Below are 27,521 nucleotides of genomic sequence, written 5' to 3' on the forward strand. Positions count from 1 at the left end.
ATTGCATCCTTTTGTATTCTGCTCATACCCTGCCTTCCTCAAGAATGACTAGATGTAGCTTATGAAACAGATATAACAGGTTAATAAGAGTTACTAGATAAAGTTTGAAGTGGAAAAAAGTATTATAATCATCTGAATGAAGACAGTTGCTATGATTTTATGCTTATAAAATATGGCTCTAAGCTTCCTGGTTTCTACAGTAAAGAGGAAAATATAACAAGTTTTAGACTGCTCAGGTATTTTTTCTGGTTTCAAATTTTGAGAGATAGGTCTTACCTGGGGCATTATACGTGGGGTAATGATTCTAAAACCCTATGTACCAGAGTCATGTGGTGACTTTTAAAAATACAAATCCAGGGCTTCCCTGGTGGCGCAGTGGTTGAGGGTCCAACTGCCGATGCAGGGGACACAGGTTCATGCCCCAGTCCGGGAGGATCCCATGTGCCGCGGAGCGGCTGGGCCCCGTGAGCCATGGCCGCTGAGCCTGCGCGTCCGGAGCCTGTGCTCCGCAACGGGAGAGGCCACGGCAGTGAGAGGCCCATGTACCGCAAAAAAAAACCCCAAAAACATCCAGGGGTCCCTGCCACCCCCATTCCCTGCATCTAGAGATGTAGATTTACAATGACAGTCTGTACTCAGAAGTAGGTGTACTGGTAAAATATCCCTAGATGATTCTGGCAGTCCCTCAAGTTTGGAAACAAGTGATACAGAGGGTACTTGAATATTAATGAGCTTCACATTAGATCCAACAATTTCACATTGCAGTACGTAATACATATTGCTTTATCCTAAAGTTCTTTTTCAAAAAAGATGACACCAAACATCTGCTGTGCCCTGGGGGTGAGGTAGTGGTGATGATGGTGGGATTCACTAATGTAGTCATGAAGTATCTAGTTCTGAAAAAGTGTGATTTCCTGAAATGTCCACTAGGGGGCACAGCGGACATGCATCCTGGATACCTGAACAAATTATCCAGTTCTCTAAGGAATCCTTTCATATTCTCAATTTGAAAGCTGTAGAATATTCACTACTGGCAATGATTTTTGTTTGTTACAGTTAAAAATCCCTTTTTCTGGACAACAGGTAGAGACTATATATATATATATATTTTTTTTTTTTTTTTTTTTTTTAACAACATGTGGGATCTTCCCGGACCGGAGCATGAACCCGTGTCCCCTGCATCGACAGGTGGACCCTCAACCACTGCTCCACCGGGGAAGCCCCATATATATTTTTTAAGTGTAACTTGGTTCAAGATAATAAACCATATATGCACATTTACTTGTCCTCTTATTCAAAAAGAGAAGGAGACAAGTTGTTGAGGTTTGTTTGCTTATTTAAAATTGTTGTCTGATACATTCTTGCCCACATTATTCTAATGGTGGTAGCAGAATGCAAATTTTGCAACTAGGGATTTTAGTCTGTTCTGGTTGCTGTTCACACTGACCTCTGAAAGCTCAGAGGTCAGCGAATGAGTAAGCAATGCTTCTTTGTTCTACATACATTACTCCTCAAGGTGAAGAAGGGCTGTGACTGTGATCAAAGACTGTGATCATATGACACTGAGCTGACTTATTTTTTTTAAATAATGTGTGATGCGAGTGCTACCTTTTAAGCTGGCATATACAACTGTACAAATAAAACATGGATTTTGCTGTTTTGATATTCCAACTCTTATTTTGTGTATGTTCTCAATTGACTGCTCTTTCCTCCATACAGAAAAACAAAACACTCCTAGGTAGCCTCTAAGAAAAACAAAACATATGAAACCTAGAGATTTAAAATTAGACTCTCTACAGATATAGATTAGAAAATCCAAGGGAACTTGTGAATAAATTAAAAAAGACAATATGGTAAGATGGGCATTTTTACAAAGCCGAATGATATGGTTACCTTAATTTAAAGTATTTTAAATAACTCATACTGTTTTTATTCCTTTGTTTAGGCTAGTAAGTCTCAACCAACAACTTTGAAGCCGATAATTCTGAAGGAAGTTGTTGAAGCTCACAAAGAAAAGATTAAGGAGGTGGTTGTATGTGAGAGCATGGCACTGAATGAGCACCTCAGACTCTATGACAAGTATGATTTTTTAATTACCAAAAAAGCTGAGCAAGATGCTGATGCTTTCCTTGCAGAAAATCATAATTATGAGAAAATAATACAAGAAATTCACAGGTACCAAAAACTCATAGAGGATATACAGTACACATCTAGAAAGGTAAATGACCCATTTTGTACAACTGTTCTTTGTACCTAGTGATCTTTTCCCAGTTTTATTAGGATGTATTTCTAGACCATACAGTGAAAGAATTAGACCATTTTCATTAACAGAAAACTGTTTGTTGGGCCTTTTTATGTGCCAAGCATTGTGGTAAGCCCTGGCTATGCAGAGGGAGACAAAACACATAGTTCTTATGTTCATAGAGCTGAAGGTGTACCCTATAAGGCTGACTTTTTTTTTTCGCGGTACACGGGCCTCTCGCTGTTGTGGCCTGTCCCGTTGCGGAGCACAGGCTCCGGACGCGCAGGCTCAGCGGCCATGGCTCACGGGCCTAGCCGCTCCGCGGCATGTGGGATCTTCCCGGACCGGGGCACGAACCCACATCCCCTGCATTGGCAGGCGGACTCTCAACCACTGCGCCACCAGGGAAGCCCTAAGCCTGACTTTTAAGTAATTTATTTTAACTTGGCCCCTCAAAAATATCAAGAACTATTTGTTTTTTTTGCTTTGGTGTGTACAAATCCTTTGGAAAATATGGTAATTATACCAAAATGTGGTTACTTCTGTTTAGTAGGAGACTGGTAGTTAAACATTTTCTTCATTTGTCCTTTTTTATATTTTCCCAAATTACCACCATGACCATGCATTATTTTTTTGTACAGAGAAAGTATAACATTTAAATCCCACTATCTATGTAGCAATAACTCAATTCTCCAAAGTTTTTGTATCAATTATTGTCCTGAAATAGAACTGGCTTCCAAGATACACTGTTCAAGGAGATTCATGCAGAAGATAGTGGTAAAATATAAAAGAGTATTTGCAAAACCCTGCCTGCATCATATTAAAATAAAAAACTCAGTTGTATTAGATCATACACACACAAGTCAATATTATGGAAAAAAGCAAAATTGTGGGAATCATTTATGTCATTTCATGTTTATTAAACTTTTAATACCTAACATTGCAGACTATTCGTTTAGGAATGTTTGAAATGCGCTGTGAGGAATTAATCAGAGCTTTGGTGAAGCGAGCAGATATTATTTGTGGAAAACTTATAGCTAAAATGTTCAGAGACCATCAGGAAGTAAATACAAGGTATTTATTTAATATTATATTTTTTTTTTGGCGGGTGGAGGAATTAAATAGAATCAACTGTCACTCAACTAAAGTAATGGATTAGAGCAGTGTCGTAAATGACAGAAAAGAAAAGATAAAGCCAAACTTATTTCAACTTGGCTCTAAGTGTTATTTTGTGATTTTTAGTATTTTTTCACCATGAATGTGCCTTCCCAGTTGTCTGAATTAGGGTGGTGTTAAAATGTGTTTGCATTTCTTTTGTATAAGTCAGGTGGACATTATCTAACTTCAGATTTTTAAGTTTGTGTAATCAATACACAAAGTGAGTTTTCACAGTGGATATACACAGTAGTTGTCAAGGATCTCAAATCTGGAACATCATTTTACTGTAATTACCCTTCAAGGCCATGGTAACACATTACCTTAACTACAAACTCATTTGTTGTCCGATCTGGAGATTTTTAGGAAAACTGACTCATGTTAAGTAAACTTACAGAATGCTAATGTGTGAAGCAGAATACCTGTTTAAGACAAGAAGTGTAGTTAGTTTTCTAGCACTGGTGATAGTGTGGCTCCAGAAACCTCTTTCCTGCTATCAGTTACATGGAATAAAACCCCCAAATCATCAGAATTTTTTATAATTATAGTGTTAGGGAAAAAGCATTAAAAAGATATTTCTTTTAGCCTGTAAGAAGCCTGGAGGGAGCTTCATTTACCTACCATACGTCAGATACAGCACTAGAGACTTGGACTGAATATGAAAAAAATCCCTGAAGGAAGTTACATTGTAGAAGGAGAAATAGGCATCCAATTCAGTAAATTACAACAGGGTGCCATAAGTTCTGTCCTGAACCACAGAATAGAACAGTAGAGAAGGAAGTGATTAATTTCCTTTCAGGGTGAGGTTTGGAGGAGAGGGGGAAAATCAGGGAAGTCAGCAAAGAGGAAGTGATGTAGGAATTCATCTTGAAGGATGAGTAGGAGTCCGCCAGGTGAATGATGTGGGTGAAATAATTCCAGTTAGAGGAAATAATATGTAGAAGGGAGTGAGATAGGTATGAAAATGGCATGGTGTATTCCAAGAACAAGGAGTGGGTTGTGTTGCTCTCACGGATACTGTGAGCGGGGGAGGCTGAAGAGGGAGGCACCACGTGGAAAAGGGCTAGGACTCGGGAGGCTTATCTGAGAAACAGAACAGTATATTCAGCTTAAAGCACCTTTTCCTCTAAAAGTACTGGAAGAATAGTGAAAATGTCTTTTATTTACAGCATTTCGTGCTGAGTGAAATATTTGCTTTAATTTCATAACTATTTCCCTGCCTCTTAGCTGCCCCCAGAGCTCATGCCAGTTCTACTTTTTCCCCTTTTCTCTTAACTATGCCTCTCACCAGACTCACTGGCTGTATAGAGGATATACCAGGACTGTTATAGGAACCACTAGATACAAATGCCCTCAACTCCTTGCCCTTACATGTCTCATCTCACCTCTCTACGAACCCCTCCCTATCTGCCTCCCCACATTCTCAGAGGTCAAGAGTCTGTCAGCCAATCACTGTTCTCGTCTCTACCTATGAGCTCAGCCCCCTTGCCTCCCATCCCTCTGGACCTGGCTCTACTAGTCGTCCCCTCTGTGTCTCATTTTAAATCTCTCCTTCACTGTGGATTCTGCCTCTGAAATTTACAAACACGGTCAAAACCCTCTTCCGTCCTCCAACCCTCCACTTCAACCCAACATCATCACCATCCATTCCCTCTCCTTCACCTCACAGCCAATCTTCTTGAAGAAATTTCTGCAGATGTTATCTGAACTTCCTTAGCTCTCACTACTCTTTTTTAGAAATCCCATAGTAAGTTCATTGTTTATATTGCCCACAACCTAAATCCGTAGGAAGTATTTGCGTATTACCAGAAGCTTCTGAGCACACAGGCCCATTTTAACCATGCCTTCCAAGTAGACCAACTTTTTGTGCCATCTCCACTAAATCTCTGGTAGAGCCCTTAAAACTCTAGGTTGGAAATGATTGTTCATAGTCTTGCTGTCCATACTGGATTGTGAACTGCTTGAGAACCATTATTGCATCTTACACATTTGTGTACCTCCGTCACTTATTACTATAGTTGGGAATGGAATAGATCATCATTAAATGTGTATTGAATGAATGAGTAAATGAGCACAAATTTGCTTTTAATTGATTAGATGTCATATAGGTAAGGTAATCTGACTGTATTTTTCATGTAATAGAACATTAAAATAGTACACAGGAATATATTTAGGAATAAAATTTCATTACAGAAGATGGGTTTTGTCTGGTGTTTCAGATTATGTGAGGAATTTGAGAAGATATCTGAAAAGGCTCTTAGCACTCCTCCAAATACAGCAGAACTGATGGAAATGAAGGTATTGTTTATAAGCTCTGTATAGTCGTGTGTGTAAGTAAATTGTTTTTCTTTTTTTCCCCAGCTTTTATAATTATTGACATAATAATACAATAACAAATCGCTCCAAAAGTTAAAACAGAGGCTTAAAATAGTAAGTTACACACACACACACACACACACACACCCCTCATGAGTGTGAAGTTTGGTGATTCAGGCTGGACACTCCTCCTAGATGGTTCTTCTGGACTCAATCATATCAGCTAGTTCTCAGCTGGGTTGACTAGTGTAATTAGCTTCAGAAGCTTGACTCTGCTTCGCTTGTCTCTCAAACTTCAACAGGCTCACCTGGGCATGTCTTCATGGTATGGTAGAGGCACAAAAGCAAGCCCAGTTGTACAAATGCTTTTCAAGTTTCTGCTTGTGTCACATTAGCGAATAGCCTGTTGACCAAAATGGCCACAGAGCCAGTGAGAGGACACTACAAGGACAGACAGTGGGAGAGGTGAAGTATTGGAGTTATTAATGCAGTTGTCTACAAGAATCTTTTTGAGAGCACTATTAATAATTGTTACCATGCCAACAGGCATAAACCAGGACTGTCTTGGGCAACCTGAGATATGCAGTCATCCTTCATTTTTTTAATCAACAAATATTTAATCCTTAAGTAATATTTTATTTTGTTTTTGATAGGCTTTTATTATATATTAAACATTTCTGTGGTAGTTTGCTGAAAAGTGTTTTGAGCATAGGACTTATGGTACTAAAAATATTAGAGAAGTCTTGCATCATTTTTCTTGTTGCCTCTGCTTGAAGTCTACCTGATGGTAATAAAATAATATAAAACACCTGGTTAATCATCCAGTTATTTTGTTCCTTTTCCATTCTTACAACATTACACTTTTACAGGATCTTCTTTTTCCTTTTCTAGCAATCTGAAGATCCAAAATAGAACCCTTGTGTTCCTAGATTTTAAAATATTTAAGCAAACCCAGCAAAACATGTTAAATCATTCAAAACTTTGTATAGGTAGGAAATTACAAAAGGTGTTCAAATGATTACGTACGTTAAATTATTCACTTAAAGAAAAATTTGTGAAAATCACTAGAACCAAATTTTACATATCAGCCTCTAAAGGGTTCTATGTCCTTTAAAGTATTTGTACTTGGATTGGGGTTCTTAACCTGTGAATTTATGTGTATGTGTGTGTATCAAATACAAACAAACCTATGATATCCTTTTTAGAATTTTTTATATTTTACATGAGTTATTATAGAACATCAAGTGATACTTTGATTATGGATGATTTGAAAGGTAGCTGGAGAGTTCCATAGCTGGAAATTCCTTTGAAAAAAATGAATACTGAGTATGAAGAGTGTTATTTATTTACCCTCTTAACCATCACTGGAAGTATTTAGGAATTTGGAGTTATTTAGTGTGAATTTCTATTGTTCATAGAAACATTTCACAGAATTAGCAAATAGGATTCATTACCTAATATTTAAAATATTTCTGTATCTTGAAAAAGTTTATTCTTTTAAGGGTATAAATATCTTCTCAGTTTATTCAATACAGACATTAGTCATTTTTTATCAGTAAGAGGAAATAAAAATGCAGTTGTTTGACTACATAAAAAGCTGATTAACCAAATTACAAAAATGTATTTTCACTTAGATCACTGTTTGGATTTGCAACAGAAAAACATCCTAATTAGAATGACATATCAATGAAAGCTTTTAAGGCAATGTCCTTTTTATCTTTTTAATTACAAAAGTGAAAATTTAAACAATATGGAACTGTACAAAGTAAAAGTTCCTCTTTTTCCATAATTCCTTTTTTTGGGGTAATGGTTCTTTCCAAACTTATGTGTATATATGGCACTAGGGAGAGTGATGAAAAGGGAGAGCCAGAGAGAGGTGGTTATTAGAGATTTAAAAGAACTTTAAAAGCATTAAGAAAAGAAGCATTTACTTCATAGACAGGGAGGTGTGGGGTATAACAGGGAAGGTAAACACAGATAGGTACAAGTAATTGGCAGTTTTCTCATTTTTCAGTGGGGTAGCAGGTTTCTTTCAGAATTTATATTATTAAGATATATGCATAAATTAGTATGTTTCAAAAGAGGTTTGAGAGAGCTACATGTATATATGTCCATACACATGGGCACCTCCATGTGCATGTGTACACACACACATACACACACACCTATATATTCACCCACTCACACACACACAGAGCTTTGTCTTTGCAAAAACAGAATCATTACTCCTGCAAATTATTTTATTCACTTAACAGTATACCTTCTCTGTACTTCTACTAAGTAAATAGGGCTCTTACTTTCTTCCAAAATCAATAGCCAATTACTTCAGTACAGTTTATTAAATGATCTGTCATTTCACTCCTGATTTGAAATGCCTCTCTTTCAACACTAAATTTCCATTTGTACTTGGATCTATTTCTAAACTCTGTTCTGTTCCATTCTCTACTCCTGAGCCAGAACAGGAACGGTTTAAATTATTGCATCTATGTAGTATATTTTGCTATTTAGCTGGGCTAGTCTCGATCGTTTTCCTTTTTCATGATAATCTTTGCCTACTCTTGAGTACTTTCAGAGACTTTTAAAATTACATCAAATTTAGTTTTTTTTAAATGCCATTGCAATTTTGATTGAAATTGCATTGACTTTCTAGACTGGTGGGAGGAGAATTTACATCTTATAATATTATGTTTTACCGTGGGTTTCCATATTTATTTGGTACTTTTAAAATGTCCTTCAATAAAGTACTGTAGTCTTCCTCATAGATTTAGCACCTTCCTTGTTAAATTTCTCTGCAGTTATATTTTAGTTTTATAACTAAGGAAAGTGTTGCAGCACTGGTGTCTGTTGCAAGTTTGCAATTTTACATTTGTTTTGGTGGTTATTTGACTAACTGTCCCCTCCACTAAACTATAAGCTGTCTGAGGACAAAGCCCAGGTCTGTTTCTGTCACACTGTATTGCCAGCACCTGGCACAGTATCAGGCACATAATAGGTGCCCGAAATGCTCTTCTGAAAGAATAAATGATATCACTCAGCATCTGCTTCTTATATTCCAGAGAACCATAGCATCGTTTGGTTTTCCAGTGCTCTTTGTGTGTTGTTCAGTATTTCTGGTTTTCACCCTGCTCTGTCAGTAAAGGTTTTCAGGATGGATGAGAAGCAGACTGTGCTGCAGTCCCCTATTTGGAACCAAAAGTCTATACTTCTAACAAGTCTGTACATATTTATGCAGTGTATTTCTACAGGCTATTTTTTGACATGAGCTGTTCCTTAAAATGCCATCTGTAATTTTTGTTTTCCCTCAGGCTTATATTCAGAAAGTAGAGACAGTTGATATGATTGAACTGGGACGGAGATTGGTGGATTCTAAAAACTGCCTCGCCTTCCTCATTGAGTGTACCAACTTTTCTCCAGCAGACATCAGGCTAAATAATAATCTCTTCCAGTGGTATGGAAGAATGGATGAAATTTTTGACGAACACAGGAAGATCATTAAGGAGAAAACAGAACAATATCAAGAAGGTCTTAAGGTGGGAATCATGGATACTTTAAATTATTTTCACTTTCTGGAAATATTTAACTTCTTACATAGCAATGTCAGCTCCTCTATTTCACAGATAGTATATCTTAGCCCTCTCCTCTCATAAGTCTTAGTAGAGGATAGGACACATAATGGATGGATGTGCCATCATTTCTTCATTTTTCAAGGGAGAAAACATTTGAATATATTGCCCACAAATGAGCATTAATAAGAATAGTATTTATCTTATACGGTTTATAGTACTGTCTTGAGTTTATTTTTTATTAAGGTCAAAGCTCCCTTGGTGAGGTGAGCCTTCACACCTCATAATCACCAACTTGCCTAAGTACCGTGCCCAGAACCACCACTGTAACGTTCCGCGACTTGAACCTTTGGTGTGTGTGTCCTACGTATAAGATGGTGTGTGATCCCCCCCATCTACCTGTCCAGGCTCACCTCCTACCTCTCCCCACTTCTTGCTCTTGACTCTTCAGTAACCCTGAGCAACTTCTGGTCCCCGCTCTCCTACACCTCTCATCTCTTACCTGCTCTCTCCATTCTCTCTGGAGTGACCTGCCGCCCCGCCTGTCTATCTAGCAAAGTCAGCTGACTTTCTGAGAAGCCCTTTCAGTCAGACCTCAGTACTGCTTCTCCTCTGCTCCCATGACACTTTTAACACACCTGCACCAGGCTAATTATCTGATCATTATGTTATTATTTCCATCTCCCCATTAGTTGGTCAGCTCCTTGATGACAGGGCTGTCTCATTTTCAGCATATGTTGTTTGCAGAATAAATTATAGACTTAAAACAAAACAAAAAAAACCCTTCATTTTAAACTATAAGTCTATATTTAAGTCTATATTTCTTTTTTATGTTTAGGCCATTTCAGAAATTTTTAGAACCTGTAGAAAGCATCGTGAGTATATGATGCTTATGCTACAATATAATAGACCCTTAGGAGGTCACTAGGTGGCCCAGAATTAGCTATACTTCGTTGTAATGTATACCATTCTACAAACTACACATAATGTTAATGAATTTGTCCTCTCATTTTCCTTCCCCCACTGGGCCAGAGCAATAAATTGTCCAGAAAACCAAAGAGGACAGAAATCAACCTAGATAATCTATAAAATCTATTTTTGAATAACCTGGATTTGACTTCCGAATATTTTATTCAGAGCTGTTTTTTCAAGAGCCATTTAATGTGGAATGCCTTACCAATGACAATTTCGTAAGAAGCCTTTCTCATTAAAAAAAAAAAACCACACACCTGTTTTATACTGGCAGGGTTTCGTTTTTCGGCTTTTAAATCTGGATTTATTTCTTTTATTTCCTGTGAAAAGAGCCCATGGGACACGAAAAATAACTTTGGAATCCTTTGTTTTAGCATTGCTGATTGAAGAGATACCTGAATATCAGAACGCAATTAAAGAAATTCCGTTTTTTCCAGTTGTTTGTAAAAATGCTACCTTTACAGGCCTTAAAAAAAAACTGGAGTTCACTGTTAGCCTCATACTTGATTATTGTGCGATTTTTTCAAGTGATCGTATTTCATTAGCATACTAAAGAAATACCATTGTTTAGCACATTCTTATTCATTTTATTAGAACTTCTTACCTTGATAATACAAGGGTAAACTTTCTCTAATTTGTGAATTATAGGAATCTTAATCCATTAATCTTAAATCCCAACTCTTAAAAATTCTGTATATTTTGAATCCCAGTCATCTTCAAGATCATCCCTTTCTTCATATTTTGCCAGTGACAGAATATAATAATAATAATTCTGACAATCCTTACAAATTCTAAAATTTTCTCTTGATGCCTAGGGGTTTTTACTCTTAAAAATAGTAACGAAAATAATTGTTTTTATCAGTTACGGTGTGAACGGTTTGTGGAGGAATTGCAGAGTTATGCTAAACAGTCAGAAGAATTCTACTCATTTGGAGATCTTCAAGATATACAGCGGTACCTGAAAAAGGCTCAGACACTGAACGGAAAGTTGGATTTAGCAGCAGACAAGGTATAATTTTAAAATTCTTAATAGGATGAATTAGTTCGACAGAATGAGCATTTGAATTTGTATTGGGTATTCACCTTTAAGAAATGGATTCAAATAAAAGAGTTAAACTACATTTAATTAGAGATGAATATGAATGGCACCAATAGATTTTATAGACATGCTTCAAGGAGGGAGCAGCATTGCTGTTTTCTATTGGTAGTAATAACATTTCAGTGGCCTTCATCTTTTAAAGATAGAGTTATATCTGCACCTGCTTTTTAATCTTGATCATTTACGTTATGTGATAACACCTGGTTACTGTTTAGATTTCCCACCTCCATGGAAGCCAGCTTAGATTTGGTGGCTGTGTTTTTAAATTAGGTCCATTATTTTCTCCCATCAAGCTACTTTGTTCCCAGTACCGCTATTTCAGAAATCAGTGGTCTCGTTAGAAGCAGCTGGGTGGGAAAAAGCCGTACTCTTTGCCATGTTAGAAGTTTGAAATTTTTAATTGCGTTTTTTATAAAAAGGGGAAATATGAAAACAGACCATATTATGATGCTCTACCACTTTTTATATATTGTAAGATTTTAATATTTGTTCAGGTAATTAAATAGTTTATAATAATCTCAGATATGTAAATGTATGTTGAGACAAGAGAAATTGTAGATTTTTTAAACCTGATGCCACTGAAATTTTAAGTAATCTACATAATTTACATATCTATCTCACTCTTTTCAATTCTATAGATTTCTCATCTACATCTCCCATATCCTCACAACTTCACTACTAATCTAAGAGGAAATTAATGCTTTCCTTGTGTCTCTTATCCTACTTACCTTCAAGACCCAGCCCTGGTTGTAGCTTCTCTAGCATCTGTGATTGCGCTATTTCAGCAGGCTCTCTTGTCTCTGAGTGATAGCATTTTTAAAAGTACACCATTCATTTTATATTAAATGGCTACTGCTCTAACACATCTCTTCTGTTGCCTTATATTATTAAATAATTGGTATCTAACTCCTCATCTGGATTACTAACTCTTGGAATTGGTACTTTGCAATATACTTTTTTCTATTTTCCACAGTATCTAACACAATGCTGTGTTTATTAAAAGTAATTAAGTTCTTGGGACTTACTTGGTGACACAGTGGTTAAGAATCTGCCTGCCAGTGCAGGGGACAGGGGTTCGAGCCCTGGTCTGGAAAGATCCCACATACCACGGAGCAGCTAAGCCTGTGGGCCACAATTACTGAGCCTGCGCTCTAGAACCTGTGGGCCACAGCTACTGAGCTGCGTGCCACAACTACTGAAACCCGTGCACCTAGAGCCCGTGCTCTGCAACAAACAGAAGCCACTGCAATGAGAAGCCCACGCACCACAACTAAGAGTAGCCCCCGCTCGCCACAACTAGAGAAAGCCAGTGCGCAGCAACAAAGACCCAATGCAGCCAAAAATAAATAAATAAATGAATTTTTAAAAAAGTAATTAAGTTCTTGTGAGTTAATAAATGAAGCTAGGGCTTCCCTGGTGGCGCAGTGGTTGAGAGTCCGCCTGCCGATGCAGGGGACACGGGTTCATGCCCCGGTCCGGGAAGATCCCATCCCGCGGAGCGGCTGGGCCCATGAGCCATGGCCTCTGAGCCTTGCGTCCGGAGCCTGTGCTCCTCAACGGGAGAGGCCACAACAGTGAGAGGCCCACATACTGCAAAAAAAATAAAATAAAATAAAATAAAATAAATGAAGCTATATCCTCAGTATATCTGGATGGGCAGAGACTTTTTATATATATAAATTTACTATTTTAACTAACTTAACCAGTCATTTTTCTCTGGAAACTGTAATAAAAAAGAAATAGGAACAACAAAAATAAACAAAATAAAGCAAATAGGAAAAAAGATCACTGCTCAGTTTTTCTAGTTATGGCCTAATTTAACTTTAGGGATTAATGAGAGGTTTTTTTGGTCACATTTGATATAAATATTTTTTAAAACTTTATTTTGAATATCATTCACTTTCAGAATAACATACTTAATACTTGTCCTTCCAGATCGAGCAGCTTAATGCTGAGGAGGAGGCGTTTGGTTGGCTACCATCAATATATCCTCAACGTAAAAAAATCCAAGATGGTTTGAACCCTTATCTTCGTCTCTATGAAACTGTTGTAGAATTTAGCACCAAACACAGGGCATGGACAGAAGGACCGTATCACAAGGTGAATCCAGACCAAATAGAAACAGAAGTTGGAAATTACTGGAGAGGACTGTATAAGCTGGAGAAAACCTTCCATGATTCTCCACATGCATTGGCAATGACAAAAAAAGTAAGAGCAAAGGTGGAAGATTTCAAGCAGCACATTCCTCTCATTCAAGTGATTTGTAATCCTGGTTTGCGCCCCAGGCACTGGGAGGCCATGTCCAGCATCGTTGGTTACCCCCTGGAGCCAGCAGATGATTCCACTGTCTTCTCTTTTTTAGATATGAATCTGGAACCATACTTAGATAGGTTTGAAGGTATTAGTGAAGCAGCTAGCAAAGAATATTCTCTCGAAAAGGCCATGGAGAAGATGATTAATGAATGGGATGCAGTGGAATTTGTCATTCTTCCTTATAGAGAAAGTGGGACATTTATTTTGTCATCAGTTGATGAAATTCAGATGTTGTTGGATGACCATATTATTAAGACACAAACTATGCGAGGGTCTCCTTTCATTAAACCCTATGAGAAACAAATGAGGTAAAGTGTTATTTATATGACAGTGTTTATACTATGTTACCAAAATTATCACTCATATGTCATATCCAGTTCTTAAAAATTGATTCTGTACTTTATGCTTAATATGTTAAATAGTGTATTGTAAGCAATGATAACCTTTATTGCTTTTGGAAGAGTCCTGATCCTTTTGCTGTCATGTATATTCATAACAAAGGTAGTAGACAGTCAGCTTCCAGATATTCGTTTTTATTGCCCACAATCTGATCTTATACATTTGACTCTCAAAAATAGTCTCATGCCTATGAACACAGTTTATAGAACATATAAACTGTAAAACTGAAGATGATAATGTAATTTTCCAAATATACTAATTAGTTTGTTGTCGATGATTCCTCAAAGCCTATTGTAATTTCCAGTCATATGCATAAAGGATGGCTAGATAAGTGCAAAAGCATGAAACTATGATTCTCGTCTGGAATTTTGAGCGTCTGACACAGCCAACTAAATCTGACCTTTATCCTGTCAGTTTCTTTTTTTTTTTTTTTGCGGTACGCGGGCCTCTCACTGTTGTGGTCTCTCCCGTTGCAGAGCACAGGCTCCAGACGCGCAGGCTCAGCGGCCATGGCTCACGGGCCCAGCCGCTCCGTGGCACGTGGGATCCTCCCGGACCGGGGCACGAACCCGTGTCCCCTGCATTGGCAGGTGGACTCTCAACCACTGCGCCACCAGGGAAGCCCATCCTGTCAGTTTTTAAATTTTTTGTGATTTGTTTTAAGCAGCTTATATTTTATCTTAAAAAAAGAGTAAATCCAAGTCAGACTACCAACTTCAGTGTGAATTTGCATGGTGAGGGAAAGCTACCTGCTTGGTGATATCAGCCTCTGGTTATTGATATATTATCCTAAACCTGAGCTTGCTCAGCTGTTGGTGTTGGCTCAGTGTTTGATTGCTGTGCCTCCTGCCCAGCTTGCTCCAATGTGCTCATCAAGAGTAATTTTTGAACTTCTCTGAAAGTGGTATATCTAGATTCTATTTTTAAGGACTGTTCATGAGATCATTAGCTAGTGAGAAATTTTTTGCATTAGTCAGGGGTTAGATGGAGAAAGAGGGAAGAGTACCAGAAGGAAGTAGAGGCGTTCATTTCTCTGTGTGAAAGACACATTTATTGATGAACATTGAAAGGAAGGTATTTTAGAAAGACATTTAAAAATGCCTGGCGACTTTTTGAACTCCTGTATACATTTCTTGGTTTTAACAATCTAAAATTATAAATGACGAGTAATGTATGAATCTACACATAAAGCCATCCCATCTCTAAGTTTTGTTGCCATTAACCAATCATTCTTCTTTATGGCTATGTTATCTCTTATAGTGTAGTGGTTACAGCGGTCTGGGTTCAAATCTGGCTCTATTGTTTATTAGCTGAGTGAGCTTGAACCTGGTACTTACCTCTATGTACCTTAGTCTCCCTATTGGTAAAAAGATACAACACTCTGGACTCTGCCTCCTTGGGTTGTTGTGAGGATAGAGCAAATACATGCAAAGATCATAGAACTGTGCTTGTAAAATTGTCAGTTTATGCTGTAATTATAATATTTATTCTTGAGGAAGTTAAGTTGTTTTTGTTCTCCATATTTAGAAATAAACTGATAACTCATTGTAAATTCAAAAATGCTTCCTTCTCACGAATGCCACACTAGTGTATTTAAGATTATGTAGATTTTTCTTTAAATGCCAGTTATATCTTATGAATTGAAATATTTTATTCTGGAAATAAAGCCTTTATGGCCCCAAAGTTTTTAAAAACTGAAAAAATAAGAATGTTAAAGGAAATAAATCTTGGATGCAATTACCTTTCCTAAGAAGCTCCGAGTGCCCTTGATTGAGAATACCATTAGTATCTCTAAAATCTCATTTCTCAGTTTGTACCCTTTGTCCATAGAATCGGATTGCAGAAAGGTTTACTGATATACAGAAACCAACCCATTTGTAGATAGGTACATCTAACATGTATATATCTGTATTAGCATAAACGTTGATGCTATTATTTAGAGACAGATTTTGTAGAACAAAGCTAGTAGGTAGAAGAATGGAAATTGGAATAACACCATTGCATATAAGATTGACAGCCTAGTCATGGTTTTGAGTTTTATCATCGGAAACATTGCTTGGTTTGCTGTTGATAAGAGCCACTGTGTTTTGCTTCTCAGGCAATGGGAGGGCAAACTCCTGCTGCTTCAGGAGGTTCTGGATGAATGGCTCAAGGTCCAAGCCACGTGGCTGTATTTAGAGCCCATTTTTAGTTCTCCGGACATTATGTCTCAAATGCCTGAGGAAGGCAGACGATTTACAACCGTGGATAAAATATGGAGAGATATAATGAAAAGCGTAGTACAGGTAGGTAAAAATCTCTGAGAATGTGATTGTTTTGTTGAAGTGACATTATTTTTGTGTTCAAAACAATCTAAATAAGCCATTGTCTTTTTCCCACGTAGGCTTCTTTTCAGATATTATTTTAGAATCCCAGGAGCAAGAAACATCAAAAGGAAAATAGGTATTTTGTCCTGATTACTTATTAAGGTCAAAATTGAATTTGCATTACTTAATGATAGTTGTTCTAGCAGTGGTTCTTACTGGACGCTCTGGTAGGAAGACGGTGTGCTCAGCACGCACTGTCCTGTCTATTCTCTGGCCCCCGTGTTACTGGCTGCACCACCACTGAAATGTGCCATGGTGGGAAAAGGTCAACATGCCAACTGCTCAATCAACAAGTTTCTCTGTAGGGACAAAAAAAAAAAAGAAGAGCTGCTGCAAAGGTAAATATACTTAAAGAGCCCAATAAATACAAACAAAATGCAATCTACCAATCAATCACCATACAAGTACAGTGGAGAACTTAGAATTTAAGTTAAGGAGGGAATTTAATAAAAACCAGTAACACCAAAAAAGGTATGGTTTTTGTTCAGTTCAAAAGACATTTATTTACTGCCTGCAAAGCGTGGTTTGTGTGTTAGTGGAAGTTAAGATTAAAATACAAGAAATATTAGCTATTAAATTATATCATTAAATGAATGTAAACTTCTCTACTGGTGTTTTGATCAAATACAATATTGTAAGATAGGAAGAGTATTATCTTGAAGTTTTTCTACCCTAAAATGGAAATATGCATATTTTTATTATTTAAACTTTGAAAATTGTGACTCTAATCCTAAATACTGATGATACTGTATCAATGTCAACTATATGATTTTATAGGAAAATATTCCATAAGATGGACATGGGTCTGTTTAATAAGTTTACTTCATTTTATGTAATAATACTTGAAACAAAGCTTCTGTATAAACCAAACTTTTTTGAATTAATCACACTGGAATTCCATATTTAAAGGGCCTACTGGTGAGTCACTTTGTAACACATTTCTAATTAATTTGTTTTATAAATTTAGCCTTTCTTATATTGTTTCCTTACAACAGGGCAAAACCCTTAAAACATGTATACATTTTTGTTTGGAAGGGGTTGAAGTAGAATTTTTTTGTTGCCCAAAAAAGAAAAAAAGTAGATGCTTGTATTCTCCTATTCAATATAATTTTAGAAGTTAAAAAAATTCTTTTTTTGACATTCGATCAAAATACTCTTCAAAATTCATATTGCTAGGGAAATTTTATAGATAGTTCAATGCCTGCGAAAGGGGAAGCTATGCTGAGTCTAGTAAATAAAGGAGAAAGATTTTCAATTCTATAAAACCGCATTAAAAACATATTAACAGAAAAGCATTACTTCCTCTCCTTCCCAAATAAGCAGTTTTCTTTGGATGACACTTCATTTACTTTTGCTATAAGACTTGATTATCTTCTTCAATTGGCTTTACATTTTTTTTTCTCGATATGTTAGTATTCAGGACAGCTTTTGTCCATATTCTCCGGAGCTTTGAAAGGAAACATAAATCCATATTCTCTCAGGAAGGCTAATGAGGATGATCTGTATAGTAGAAGCCACTGGATTAAATGCTAGGTACAAAAAGCCATCACTTTCAGTCTTATGGGTTTCTAATAAATGTTCTTTTAGAACTATGCCAAGAGAAAAGGCTCAGAGGTTAAAAACAGAATGTAAATGATGCTGTTAATATAAATGGCTTGAATTGAGGTTATCTTGGTTCCTTAAGGTATAAGCATGAAATAGTTGTATGTTTTGGTACCTGTTCCTAACTACGCTTGGCCAAAGGCTGTTTCTCACTGGGGAAAGCTCCCTTAGTGACCTTTCAGTGTAATTCCAGAATTTTCCAGTCACTTTTGGTTATTAAGATAGTTTTGCCTATGAAGACTGAGCTGTACCTGTTTGAAAACCTCAATCTCTTGTTCTACTTAGAACTCTTCTCCTACCCGTAGTCAGGTAACCCTGAGGCTCTGCTGGGGTGGGGACTGCGCTCTCCCACACTGCTTCTCTCTTTCCTGGTCTTATCACTTGGTATTGGGACAGGAAGAAGGTAGGGAGGAGGTGAAGAGAAAAAGGGAAGGAGGGGGAGAAAGTAGAAAGAGGAAGAGAGAGAGAAAAAGAGGGAGAGGGAGAGAAAATGTACTGATGTAACCGATCCAGCCAAATTGGCTATTCTTTTCTTTGGTGGTCATAAGGTGGACGGCCTCCTGTTTCTGGTACCTGCACTGTGCCTTTACAGTTGATCATCACAACTAGTCTAGCTTTTTGACAAGTTGCGGAGAGGTGAAGTCCACAGATTAACTCAGTGTGGACAGGTGAAGACCCCGACAAGCTCTGGCTGCTGAGGGATGCTATCTTGAGCATCTCCCCTAGGTTTGGTCATCCTCTGCCAGACTTGACTCCATCTTCCAACTGATCTACCAATGATGGCTTTTGCCACATTCCTCTCATATGCATGTCTTTGGCCCCATATTCTAGTAGTATTTCACAGATCTGTAGCCCTTAATTTCACCTGGGGTCTGCAGCACCTGGGATCCATCTTCTGTACTTCTTGGTAACCTTGAGCACATGGTCCTTGCCCTTCCTTCACCTGGTTGTCCCACCATACCACCTTCTCCCAGAGTTCTTCTCCTGTTCTGATAGCACTGGCACAGGTCAGCATGCTGGTGATGGAACAGACTTCCAGTTGGAGAAGAAGACGTTAGCCTCCTCTCTTTACATGCACTTGAAAACCTTTCTAGGGACTCTCTTGGGCCCCCTCCCTAATACAGGACCAGTGAATTGCCCATCATTTGGGGTTGAAGGAAGTGGATAATCTTTTGCGTGTACCCAAACTTGACTTTTGATCCACATGAGTCTTTTGTATTTCGTACAAGGCAGGAAAAGGCACTCTTGAATTTCTCCGCAAACCTTTTCCTTTTGTAGTCTAACCGCATCTCAGTAAATATGAACACTATTCCCCCTGTTTTTCAGGCCACAAGTATAGAGTCATTATTTTTCTTTCCTTTTACTATAGTAAATATGATCACTTGGCACCAAGCATCTCACCTCTTTCTAGTGAGCTGGAAAGCTAAAATTGTGTCTCCCAGACTCCTTAGCATCTAAGTTTCTGGAAGTGAATTCGATTTTGATGATTAGGTGCACTCATTTGGGATTTGGAAGGCATACAGTGGCCATCTTCTTGCCGTTTTAGCTAGTTCTGCTGTCAAGTAAGATCACCTTTTTTTTTTTCTTTTCCGACAGACTTCAGTGTTTGGTCACCAGTTTTATGGGTATTTACAGCCGATGATGATAGTGGCTTCGTGATCCTGCTCTCTGATCCTAGAATCACAGTCACCGTGGTGTGTTCTTGAATGCAGTTAGTTCTAGTGGTGGCGTCCTTTTGTCCTTACTGAGGCAGAAGTGGCAACACTCCTGGAAGATCAGTTCCACAGGTTCTAGGAGTCTTTCCTGGAAACCCAGCCTGGAGTGTGCTCCCTTAGACCTTCTAATGATTTTGTAATAACTTAATTCCCTATATTAAATTCCCTTTTGCTTAATTACCTAGAAGGATTCTGCACTGAACTCTGAATAAAGATATCAAACCCTCCAAGTTGGCATCTAGGATCTTGGTCTATATGACCAAGTTGGATCTTAGGGTAGTTAAAATCTAGTTACCATCTGAAAATGGAACACTGGTGGTACCTGGCATGCACTCCAAAATTTACTTACTTAAATTATTCTCTTGGCTTCCTGGAATGAAGAGTCTGTTTTACAGGCAGTGCTTTGGTGGACCAACTGACTGCTGTGGTAGGTCAATAGAGTACAAATCTGAAATACAAGGGGTGTGAGATGGGCTGAATTTTTTCTAAAACACTGGACAAATGAAAGAAATGGCATAATTCAGGGCTTAAATTCTTTGCTCAAGACATGGTCAGAGGATTAAGGTGCTTCTGTGGTTGCCCTCGAGAACCTCTTAATTCTCATAGCTACAAATTTGACATAGCCAAAAATTATAGGGTCTGATCCAGCAGGTTGCCAAATTACAATGTAATTTAATTCACAGCCTTGCCAGATCTGTTCTGTGAAAGATAATTTACTTACTGGGAAAGAGTGGGATGGTGAGAACTGAGAATGGGGACAATTGGGTGGAGTTGATTGACTTTGGGTACGCTGACCCTCACACTGAGAGCCTCCCTTGCCGGAATCCTAAGGAGTAAAGGAGGTATTATATGGCAATAGTGCTTGCCTAGGGAGAACCTAAGTTAGATACGGGCAAATGTATTGATGTGAGTGCGCTTACCAGAGATCCTGGTTTCCACGAGCTAGTCAGGGAGATGTGAATGATTTCTATTTTACTTGCTTTTTTGACCAAAACCTGGCTTCCGTGATGGCCCACCTAAATGAAGTTGAAATGCCAAAAATCCTTGATATGATTTGAAGAAATTAAAGACTGGCTTATAGATTTCTGCAAAATATTTCTTGTGTATCATCCAGAAGCAGAAATTACAACCTCCCCCGCCCCCTACTTAGGGGATTGACTTAAAGGGTAGTAGGAAGGGAATCCTACAACTTCAATAAACATTAGGGGTTTTTTAGACCTTGACTATACAAATGGCCAGCAGTGTGGCTCTACATTGATCAAAGTCAGTAGCAAACAGTTTGGCTGTATGATCAAGGACTTAGAAGAAACAAGATTGAAAGACTGGCAACAAGGAGGTCTGAGGAAGAGGTATAAGGGATCACAGAATAGACTAGAATATGAGTATATCTGTGCTCCATGTAAGTGTTTAATAAAATGCAGCACTGCAAAAGGAGGCACTTGATAATATTAGTTGACCAGTTGATCTATTTTGTGAATGTCAGTCAGTATATGCCATTGTATGCACAGTGAGTGTGAATAGAATAATCGCATGATATGTTGTCCAGACTGCAGAATTTCTGAGAGTTAAAGCAATTAATAAGTAAGCTAGGAGAGCAAACATAGACCAGAACTCTCCTCATCAAACTGCGTTATATGGTCACTCAAGCTACAAAGAAGTCATGATGGCAGAGGAAGGACTTGTCATTATCGGGTCCCTTACCCAACACTGCTGAGTGTCCAAGCTGCCAACAGCAGAAACTAACAACATGCTCCTGAAACAGGGTCACACCTGAAGGGACCAGGCAGCCATTTAGAAGGAATTAAATACATTGGACCTCTTTCAACTTAGAAGGGATCAGTGATTTTTCTGCACCAGAGGGATTTTCTTTCTTATTCCAAGCTTCTGTCAACACTGTCATTCACTGACTTACAGAATGACTTATTGTCACAGTTTCCACACAACATTGCTTCTGCTAAGGAACCCACACTACAAGGGCAATGAGGCAATTGACTGATACTCATAAGATTTACAGGTCCTATGTGAGCATTGACCTCGTAAAAAGTGGAATGTCTCATGTTGAAGACTCAGTTGCTATTCCAGCAGGAAGAAAAGTGTGAGTTTGGGGTGCAGTTCTAGAGGATACATAGCATAAGTTCTCAACCAGCTCCAAATACAGAGTTTCTCCCATAGGCAGAGTACATGGGTCTGGAAATTAAGAAGTGAAAATGATAGTGACACTTTATACCAATTCACCCAATAAACTCACAATTTTGCTTCCCTGCTTTTGTTCTTGCTAGTTGAAATATCTTAGTATCCAAGGGAGAAATGCTTCTGATGGGACATGGCAATGGTTTCCTTGAACAGGAAGTTCTTGATTTTCTCCCTCTACCCTTTTACCTCTCTGTCCCTATAACTTTTACCTGACTCTCTCTATTCCAGCCACACTAGCTTCCTTTTTTTTTCCTTCTTCTTTTTTTCAATCACACATGCCAAGCACCCTTTGCTGTAGAACCTTTGCTCTGACTGGACCCTGTTCCTGAAATGCTGTACCTCCAAATATCTGCAGAACTAATGAGTACCTTTGCTTCTTTGAAGTCTTTTCTCAAATATTACCTTTATAAAGAGGCTCACATTGAGCATCGTATTTAAATTGAAACCTGCCTTTGCCTTTCCGGGCAATCCTGATCCCCCTTTCCGTGTTGGCAGCATCTATTACCTTTTAACTTAGTGTATGATTTTTGAATTGTTATGTTTGTTATCTATCGTCTGTCTCCTCATGGAGGCTGGGATGTTTGTCTGTTTTGTTCATGTTGTGGCCCAAGCACTGAGAACAGTGTCTGACATCTATCAAGTCCTCCGTAAATATTTGTTGAGTGAGTGGGTAAATAGTTAAATTGAGATTGATCCTTGAATTATTGCTAGTTCTAAGAATTCTGAAAAACCTTCTCTGAAAAGTCAGTGTTAGAAACCTGGGTCCTAAGAGCTGGATTAATCCTAGAAACATCCTGCATCTTGAAAGAATTTCTATTTTTGGTGAGGTCAAAGGATCTGAAAGTTGTAAGGGAGCATAAAGGTCTACTCAGTGAACGCACATTTCCTTTCTTAGTACTTAAAAGGTTTAAAGAGGATCTTATTAGTTTTCTGTTGTCCAGGGTTTTCTGATTTGGAAGTTTATGCTTCTGGAAGTTTATAGAACTGGCTTGAGCTTAATTCCATTAAGTGTACTTTCTGTGAAGCTTCCTGGCAGCAGTAATTAGAATGCTCTCTCTGTGTACCCCAATTAAAGTTTCAGGCCCTGATATCACAGGCAATTGGTTTAGAAATGTAAATCAGCCAGTAGCTTGTCATTTAAGCTGATGAGATTGGTGATACTTGTGAAGCAAAAGAAGACACGTAAAATTTGTAAAATTATTTCTTTAATACCAAAAAGTAATAGCAGTTAATAATTCCTTTTCCTCCCCCAAAGGTGAAAAGTAATTAAAGCGTCAAAGGAGTCATACTTAGTTTCAAATTTCTGGTAGCTTCCTGTTATAACATCTTATTGTTCTGTCTTGAGAACCTTAGCTAATAAGTTGGTACAATGGGGGGGTCGTAAGTTCCTTGAGTGCCTTTGTGTGTCTGCAGGCTTAACTCATCCTCATTCACTCAAGCATTCAACGAATATTTATGGGATGGCTACTCTGTACTAGAATTTTGTGGCAATGCTTAAAGGAACTTAAAGCCAGTTTTAATTTACTATGATGAATATCTTACCAGAAGGATGGCAGTTTATAAAATGTTTATTTTGACTCCATTAAACCAATGGAGTGATGTAAGTGACTTACTCCATGAATTCCCCCAGAGTAGTGTCTCTCTGTCTGTATCTCATCAAGAGACAGTTATAGAAGGCGAAATGGAAAGGGTAGTTTCAAGCATATGTGTGTTCTAGGCACCATATTAGGTGCTTCCAATATTTTGTCTGATTTGGTCTTCATAACAACTTTGAAAGAGAGCTCTTATCTCCATTTTAGAGATAAGAAAATAGAGAGTCAGGTTAATTAAGTGATTAGGAACCAGGTCTGTTCTTCTCTTCATCTGATGTAGTCTCTGTTCTGTTTACCTTCTCATGAGAAGAGAGTGTTTAGTTTCCAGTCCAGAGATGATTGATTACTTTTCTATATTTTTTTCTTAAGTCCATATACCAAGGTACATAGATTATCGCCTGTGTTGATTCAGAACTAGCATATTTGATTCAGCATCATTGAGCTGATCTAGATAAATAGGTTTGACCTCAGGAATCCAATAAAAATTTTTTTGCTCAAATGCTAAGTGCTTCCAAGGGGTATTTCTTTTGTAATTGCAATATTTAGGGAAAGAAATATGAACTGTTGTTTTAAATAACTGATTTTATTTTAGCTTTCAAATCTCAGATCCAAAATAGCGAATTGCAATAAATTCTTTGGCTGAGAATAAAACAAACATTGTTAATTTGTGAAAGGAAGTTTTCACATTTATTAGCAACATTTTTTTTTTCCAACAAAGAGAAGCATACTCTTCCAGAAGGTGGCACTCTAAGAACACCATTTTGGTTTTTGAATTTAGGAGTACAAGGGTACTGCTCCATACTTTGTCGAATGAACTGAACATTAAATTATGACCTGAATCTCTGTCATGCTTCTTTTTGTGTGCATTTTTAAATGTTTAGTTGAAACATAAAACTCTTAGGAAATATAATAAAATGCCTTTAAAAAATTGTGCCTCTTTAAAGATAAGTGAATTGCATACGTTGCATATTCCATATGAACCTGTTCTACTGAAAAAAAAAAAAAAAAACAGGTATTGATGATTATTTTGTTCTTTGATTAAATTGCTGTGTTCCCAAGTTACATTGTTATATTTCAAAACAAAGCAGAAAATTATCTTTCCAGTCACATTGAAAGTATATTAACAAAAACATGTTCCTGCAGTAGAATAAAATTTCTCTGTGAAACAATTTACAGTTGAAATTTTTGATTGATCTCACAGTCAGTACCAAACTCCCTTTGGCTAAGTACCAAAAATAGGTTTAAATTAGTTAATCTTAAAATTCTTTTTAATTTTTAACAATATTCCCTTGATTTAATTTCATGTAAATTTTCTAAATGTACCAGTATATTCTCATGAAGTTTATTTGGTCTGGTGATTAAAATCTCTAATGTGTTTTGCCACCTCTCTCTCACACTTCTAAGCCTACTTAGTAAAGAATTCTTCTTTCTTTGTCATTGGTGTCAGTGGTGAACACTGAGTTTGGGATTATAAGACCAAGACTAGACCTGGATGACATCAATCATGTGTTAAGGAAAAATAGTAAAAAGAATTTTATTTCAGCTCTGTCTAGATTGTGTTTTAATATGTATTTCTAAATATTTTCATAAGCCTGGTGGTTACTTGTAGGGGTATTTTGAGAAATCAGTAAACTATTTCTTAAAATATCAGTTCTTAAGACCAGCTTTTGGTATCATTCTTATTTTGAATCCTACAGCATGAAAGAAAGCTTTTAAAAATACTTGATTGTGTTTGAATCCCTTTAAAGCAAACAGCTCACGGTGACACTTTCAAGTGATAGAATGTTCAGAAATCCATGCCTTGAAAGTAGAACAATCTTAGTCTCTAGAGAGTTCAGGAAGAACACACCTTGAACTTCAGTCCTTCAACAAGCAGAGTGTTATAATGCGGTTCCAAAGGTAGTTCTTTGCAATGTAAGATCTTTATGGAAAGCTCCTTCCTCCACGCTCCCAACCCCTTATTTTTATCTACCCTCATAAAACAGGAATTGTTATTTTATTATTATTGATAACAATAATATTCAAAATAATAATTATAATGGTGACATCTTTTTAGAGTACTTTTCCTCGAAGAACAATAGACAAACATATCTCATACTCTTTTGTTTCCTCCTGTCCTTCTTGTGAGTTCAGATAGTGTCCCCCTCCCCACTCCTGCCACACTCATTGTCTCTCACAGTTCCCAACTTAGAATGAGAAATTGTGGCCAACATCAATGAGGACCAAGTCAACGTGGCTTTTACACAATTAAAGGGCTGGTTAGATCTAGACTATGCAAGAGTACTTTTAAAACATAAGTAAGTATTCACTTTAAATTTTGAATAACATTTGTTATATTAAAGCCATGCAATCTCAAAAATAATAGGAATATAAAGTCAATATGAATATCAAGTATTTTTGAGTTGTACATTTTTTATTTTTAGGATAAACATGTTCTGGCAGTTGTAACTATTGAGAGAATGCTGGAGAGGCTGAAAAAATCTAATGAACTTTTGGAACTCATTCTTAAAGGACTTAATGAATATTTGGAAAAGAAGCGTCTCTTCTTCCCCAGATTCTTTTTCTTGTCTAACGATGAACTTCTTGAGATACTGTCTGAGACTAAAGATCCCACTAGGTAAGTAAGATATACATATATATTATATGTATATAATACATGGCTAAGTTTGTTGCCTTTAATTTTCAGAATAATGCAGAACTTAAATATATATGATTTTGTTTATGTAATAACCTTTTTCAAGACTATTCTAAATCATATCAATAATCAACTTAAATAACGATTAAAAGTGTAAGGAATATCATTGAATGATATTTTTCCAAATATGATGAATCTTGGAGTGGATTTCTCGTTTTATCACATATTGTCTTACAGATTTTTCAGAACACATCCCTCTTCTACGTCCCATGCAGAATAAAAGTCAGCGCCCTCTCAGTGGCTTGCAGTCACCCATGCAGGTGCTCCCCCATGATCCTTCCTAGTCATCCCCCACTAGCTTTCTTCTTGTTTATTCTGCTACAGTCCTTGTAATTCTCCCATAAAAGGGGCAGCCTCCTCCCTCAGCGTACTGTTCTCTTTGCCTGGGATCCTCCTCACCCAAATATCCATAAGACTTCTTTTACCTCCTCTAGATCTTTGTGGAAACCTGCTCAAACATCTGCCACTCAAGAAGGCCTTCCCTGGCCACTTATTTAAAATGGCACCCCCTTCCAGCACTCCCTAGTCACCTTTCTTGATTATCTTCTCTGCCTCGTTTTCTTTCAGCACACTTTTTATCATCTGGCTTACTCTATAATGTGCTTCTTTGTTTACTGTTTGCTTTCCTCTAGCAGAATATAAGCTCCATGATGGCTGAGATTTTCGACCTTCTCCCCCTCACAGCTGATTCCCTGTTCCTTAGAAGAGAGTCTGGTTTACATCAGTCAGTGAATAGACATTTGTTAAATTTGTCAGTTTTGTGTCTTGTGCCTTCAAAGTAGGAGACAAGTAATCCAGACAAAAAGATAAATTTAGACTCAGATTTCCACCTGACTTTTTATACTCTGCCCATTTTTTGCCTGTTTGAAAGATAAATTCAATTGGTCATTTGTAATGTGCCAAGAATGAGGAATTTAGTCAGTTCCATCTGTATCACAATGAATAGACTAAAGTTGGGCACCTTCAAAGTAGTTGATTTACTTAAAGCACTAAACCTAGTTCATAATTTGCGAGCAGTCTCTGAAGATCCCAGTTGAAATATCTTACTTTTTGTGCATTTGAAGATTCTTCAGATTAGTATTTTATCTGTTGGTCAAGATTGGTTTGGTCCTTGTATTACTTTTAACAGCTTTTGATTCATTGTGTTGGAAACAAAGCCTCATGTAGCTCTTATTATAATTGTAATTTTACAGATCTTTCTGTGATTATTCCATTAATGATGATCTCCCACTGGACTGTATAATCCGTGCAGGCAAGAATTGTCTTTTTTTTTTTTTTTTTTTTTTTTTTTTTTTAGGC

At 37.4% G+C, this 27,521-nt stretch overlaps 1 protein-coding gene across 1 annotated transcript in view; it reads left to right on the forward strand.

Moving 5' to 3' along the window:
- Positions 1-27,521, forward strand: part of DNAH7 (dynein axonemal heavy chain 7) — a 284,014-nt gene that overhangs the window by 95,233 nt on the left and 161,260 nt on the right. The window contains exons 16-23 of the mRNA XM_024733634.1: positions 1,946-2,218; positions 3,189-3,316; positions 5,617-5,695; positions 9,019-9,243; positions 11,111-11,257; positions 13,283-13,968; positions 16,158-16,344; positions 25,951-26,144. Of these exons, the coding sequence (XP_024589402.1) occupies positions 1,946-2,218; positions 3,189-3,316; positions 5,617-5,695; positions 9,019-9,243; positions 11,111-11,257; positions 13,283-13,968; positions 16,158-16,344; positions 25,951-26,144 (1,919 nt within the window). The remainder of the gene's footprint in view (positions 1-1,945; positions 2,219-3,188; positions 3,317-5,616; positions 5,696-9,018; positions 9,244-11,110; positions 11,258-13,282; positions 13,969-16,157; positions 16,345-25,950; positions 26,145-27,521) is intronic.

The sequence above is a fragment of the Neophocaena asiaeorientalis genome, unplaced genomic scaffold, assembly GCF_003031525.2.
Source record: "Neophocaena asiaeorientalis asiaeorientalis breed wild unplaced genomic scaffold, Neophocaena_asiaeorientalis_V1.1 scaffold24, whole genome shotgun sequence".
Taxonomy (NCBI): Eukaryota; Metazoa; Chordata; class Mammalia; order Artiodactyla; family Phocoenidae; genus Neophocaena; species Neophocaena asiaeorientalis.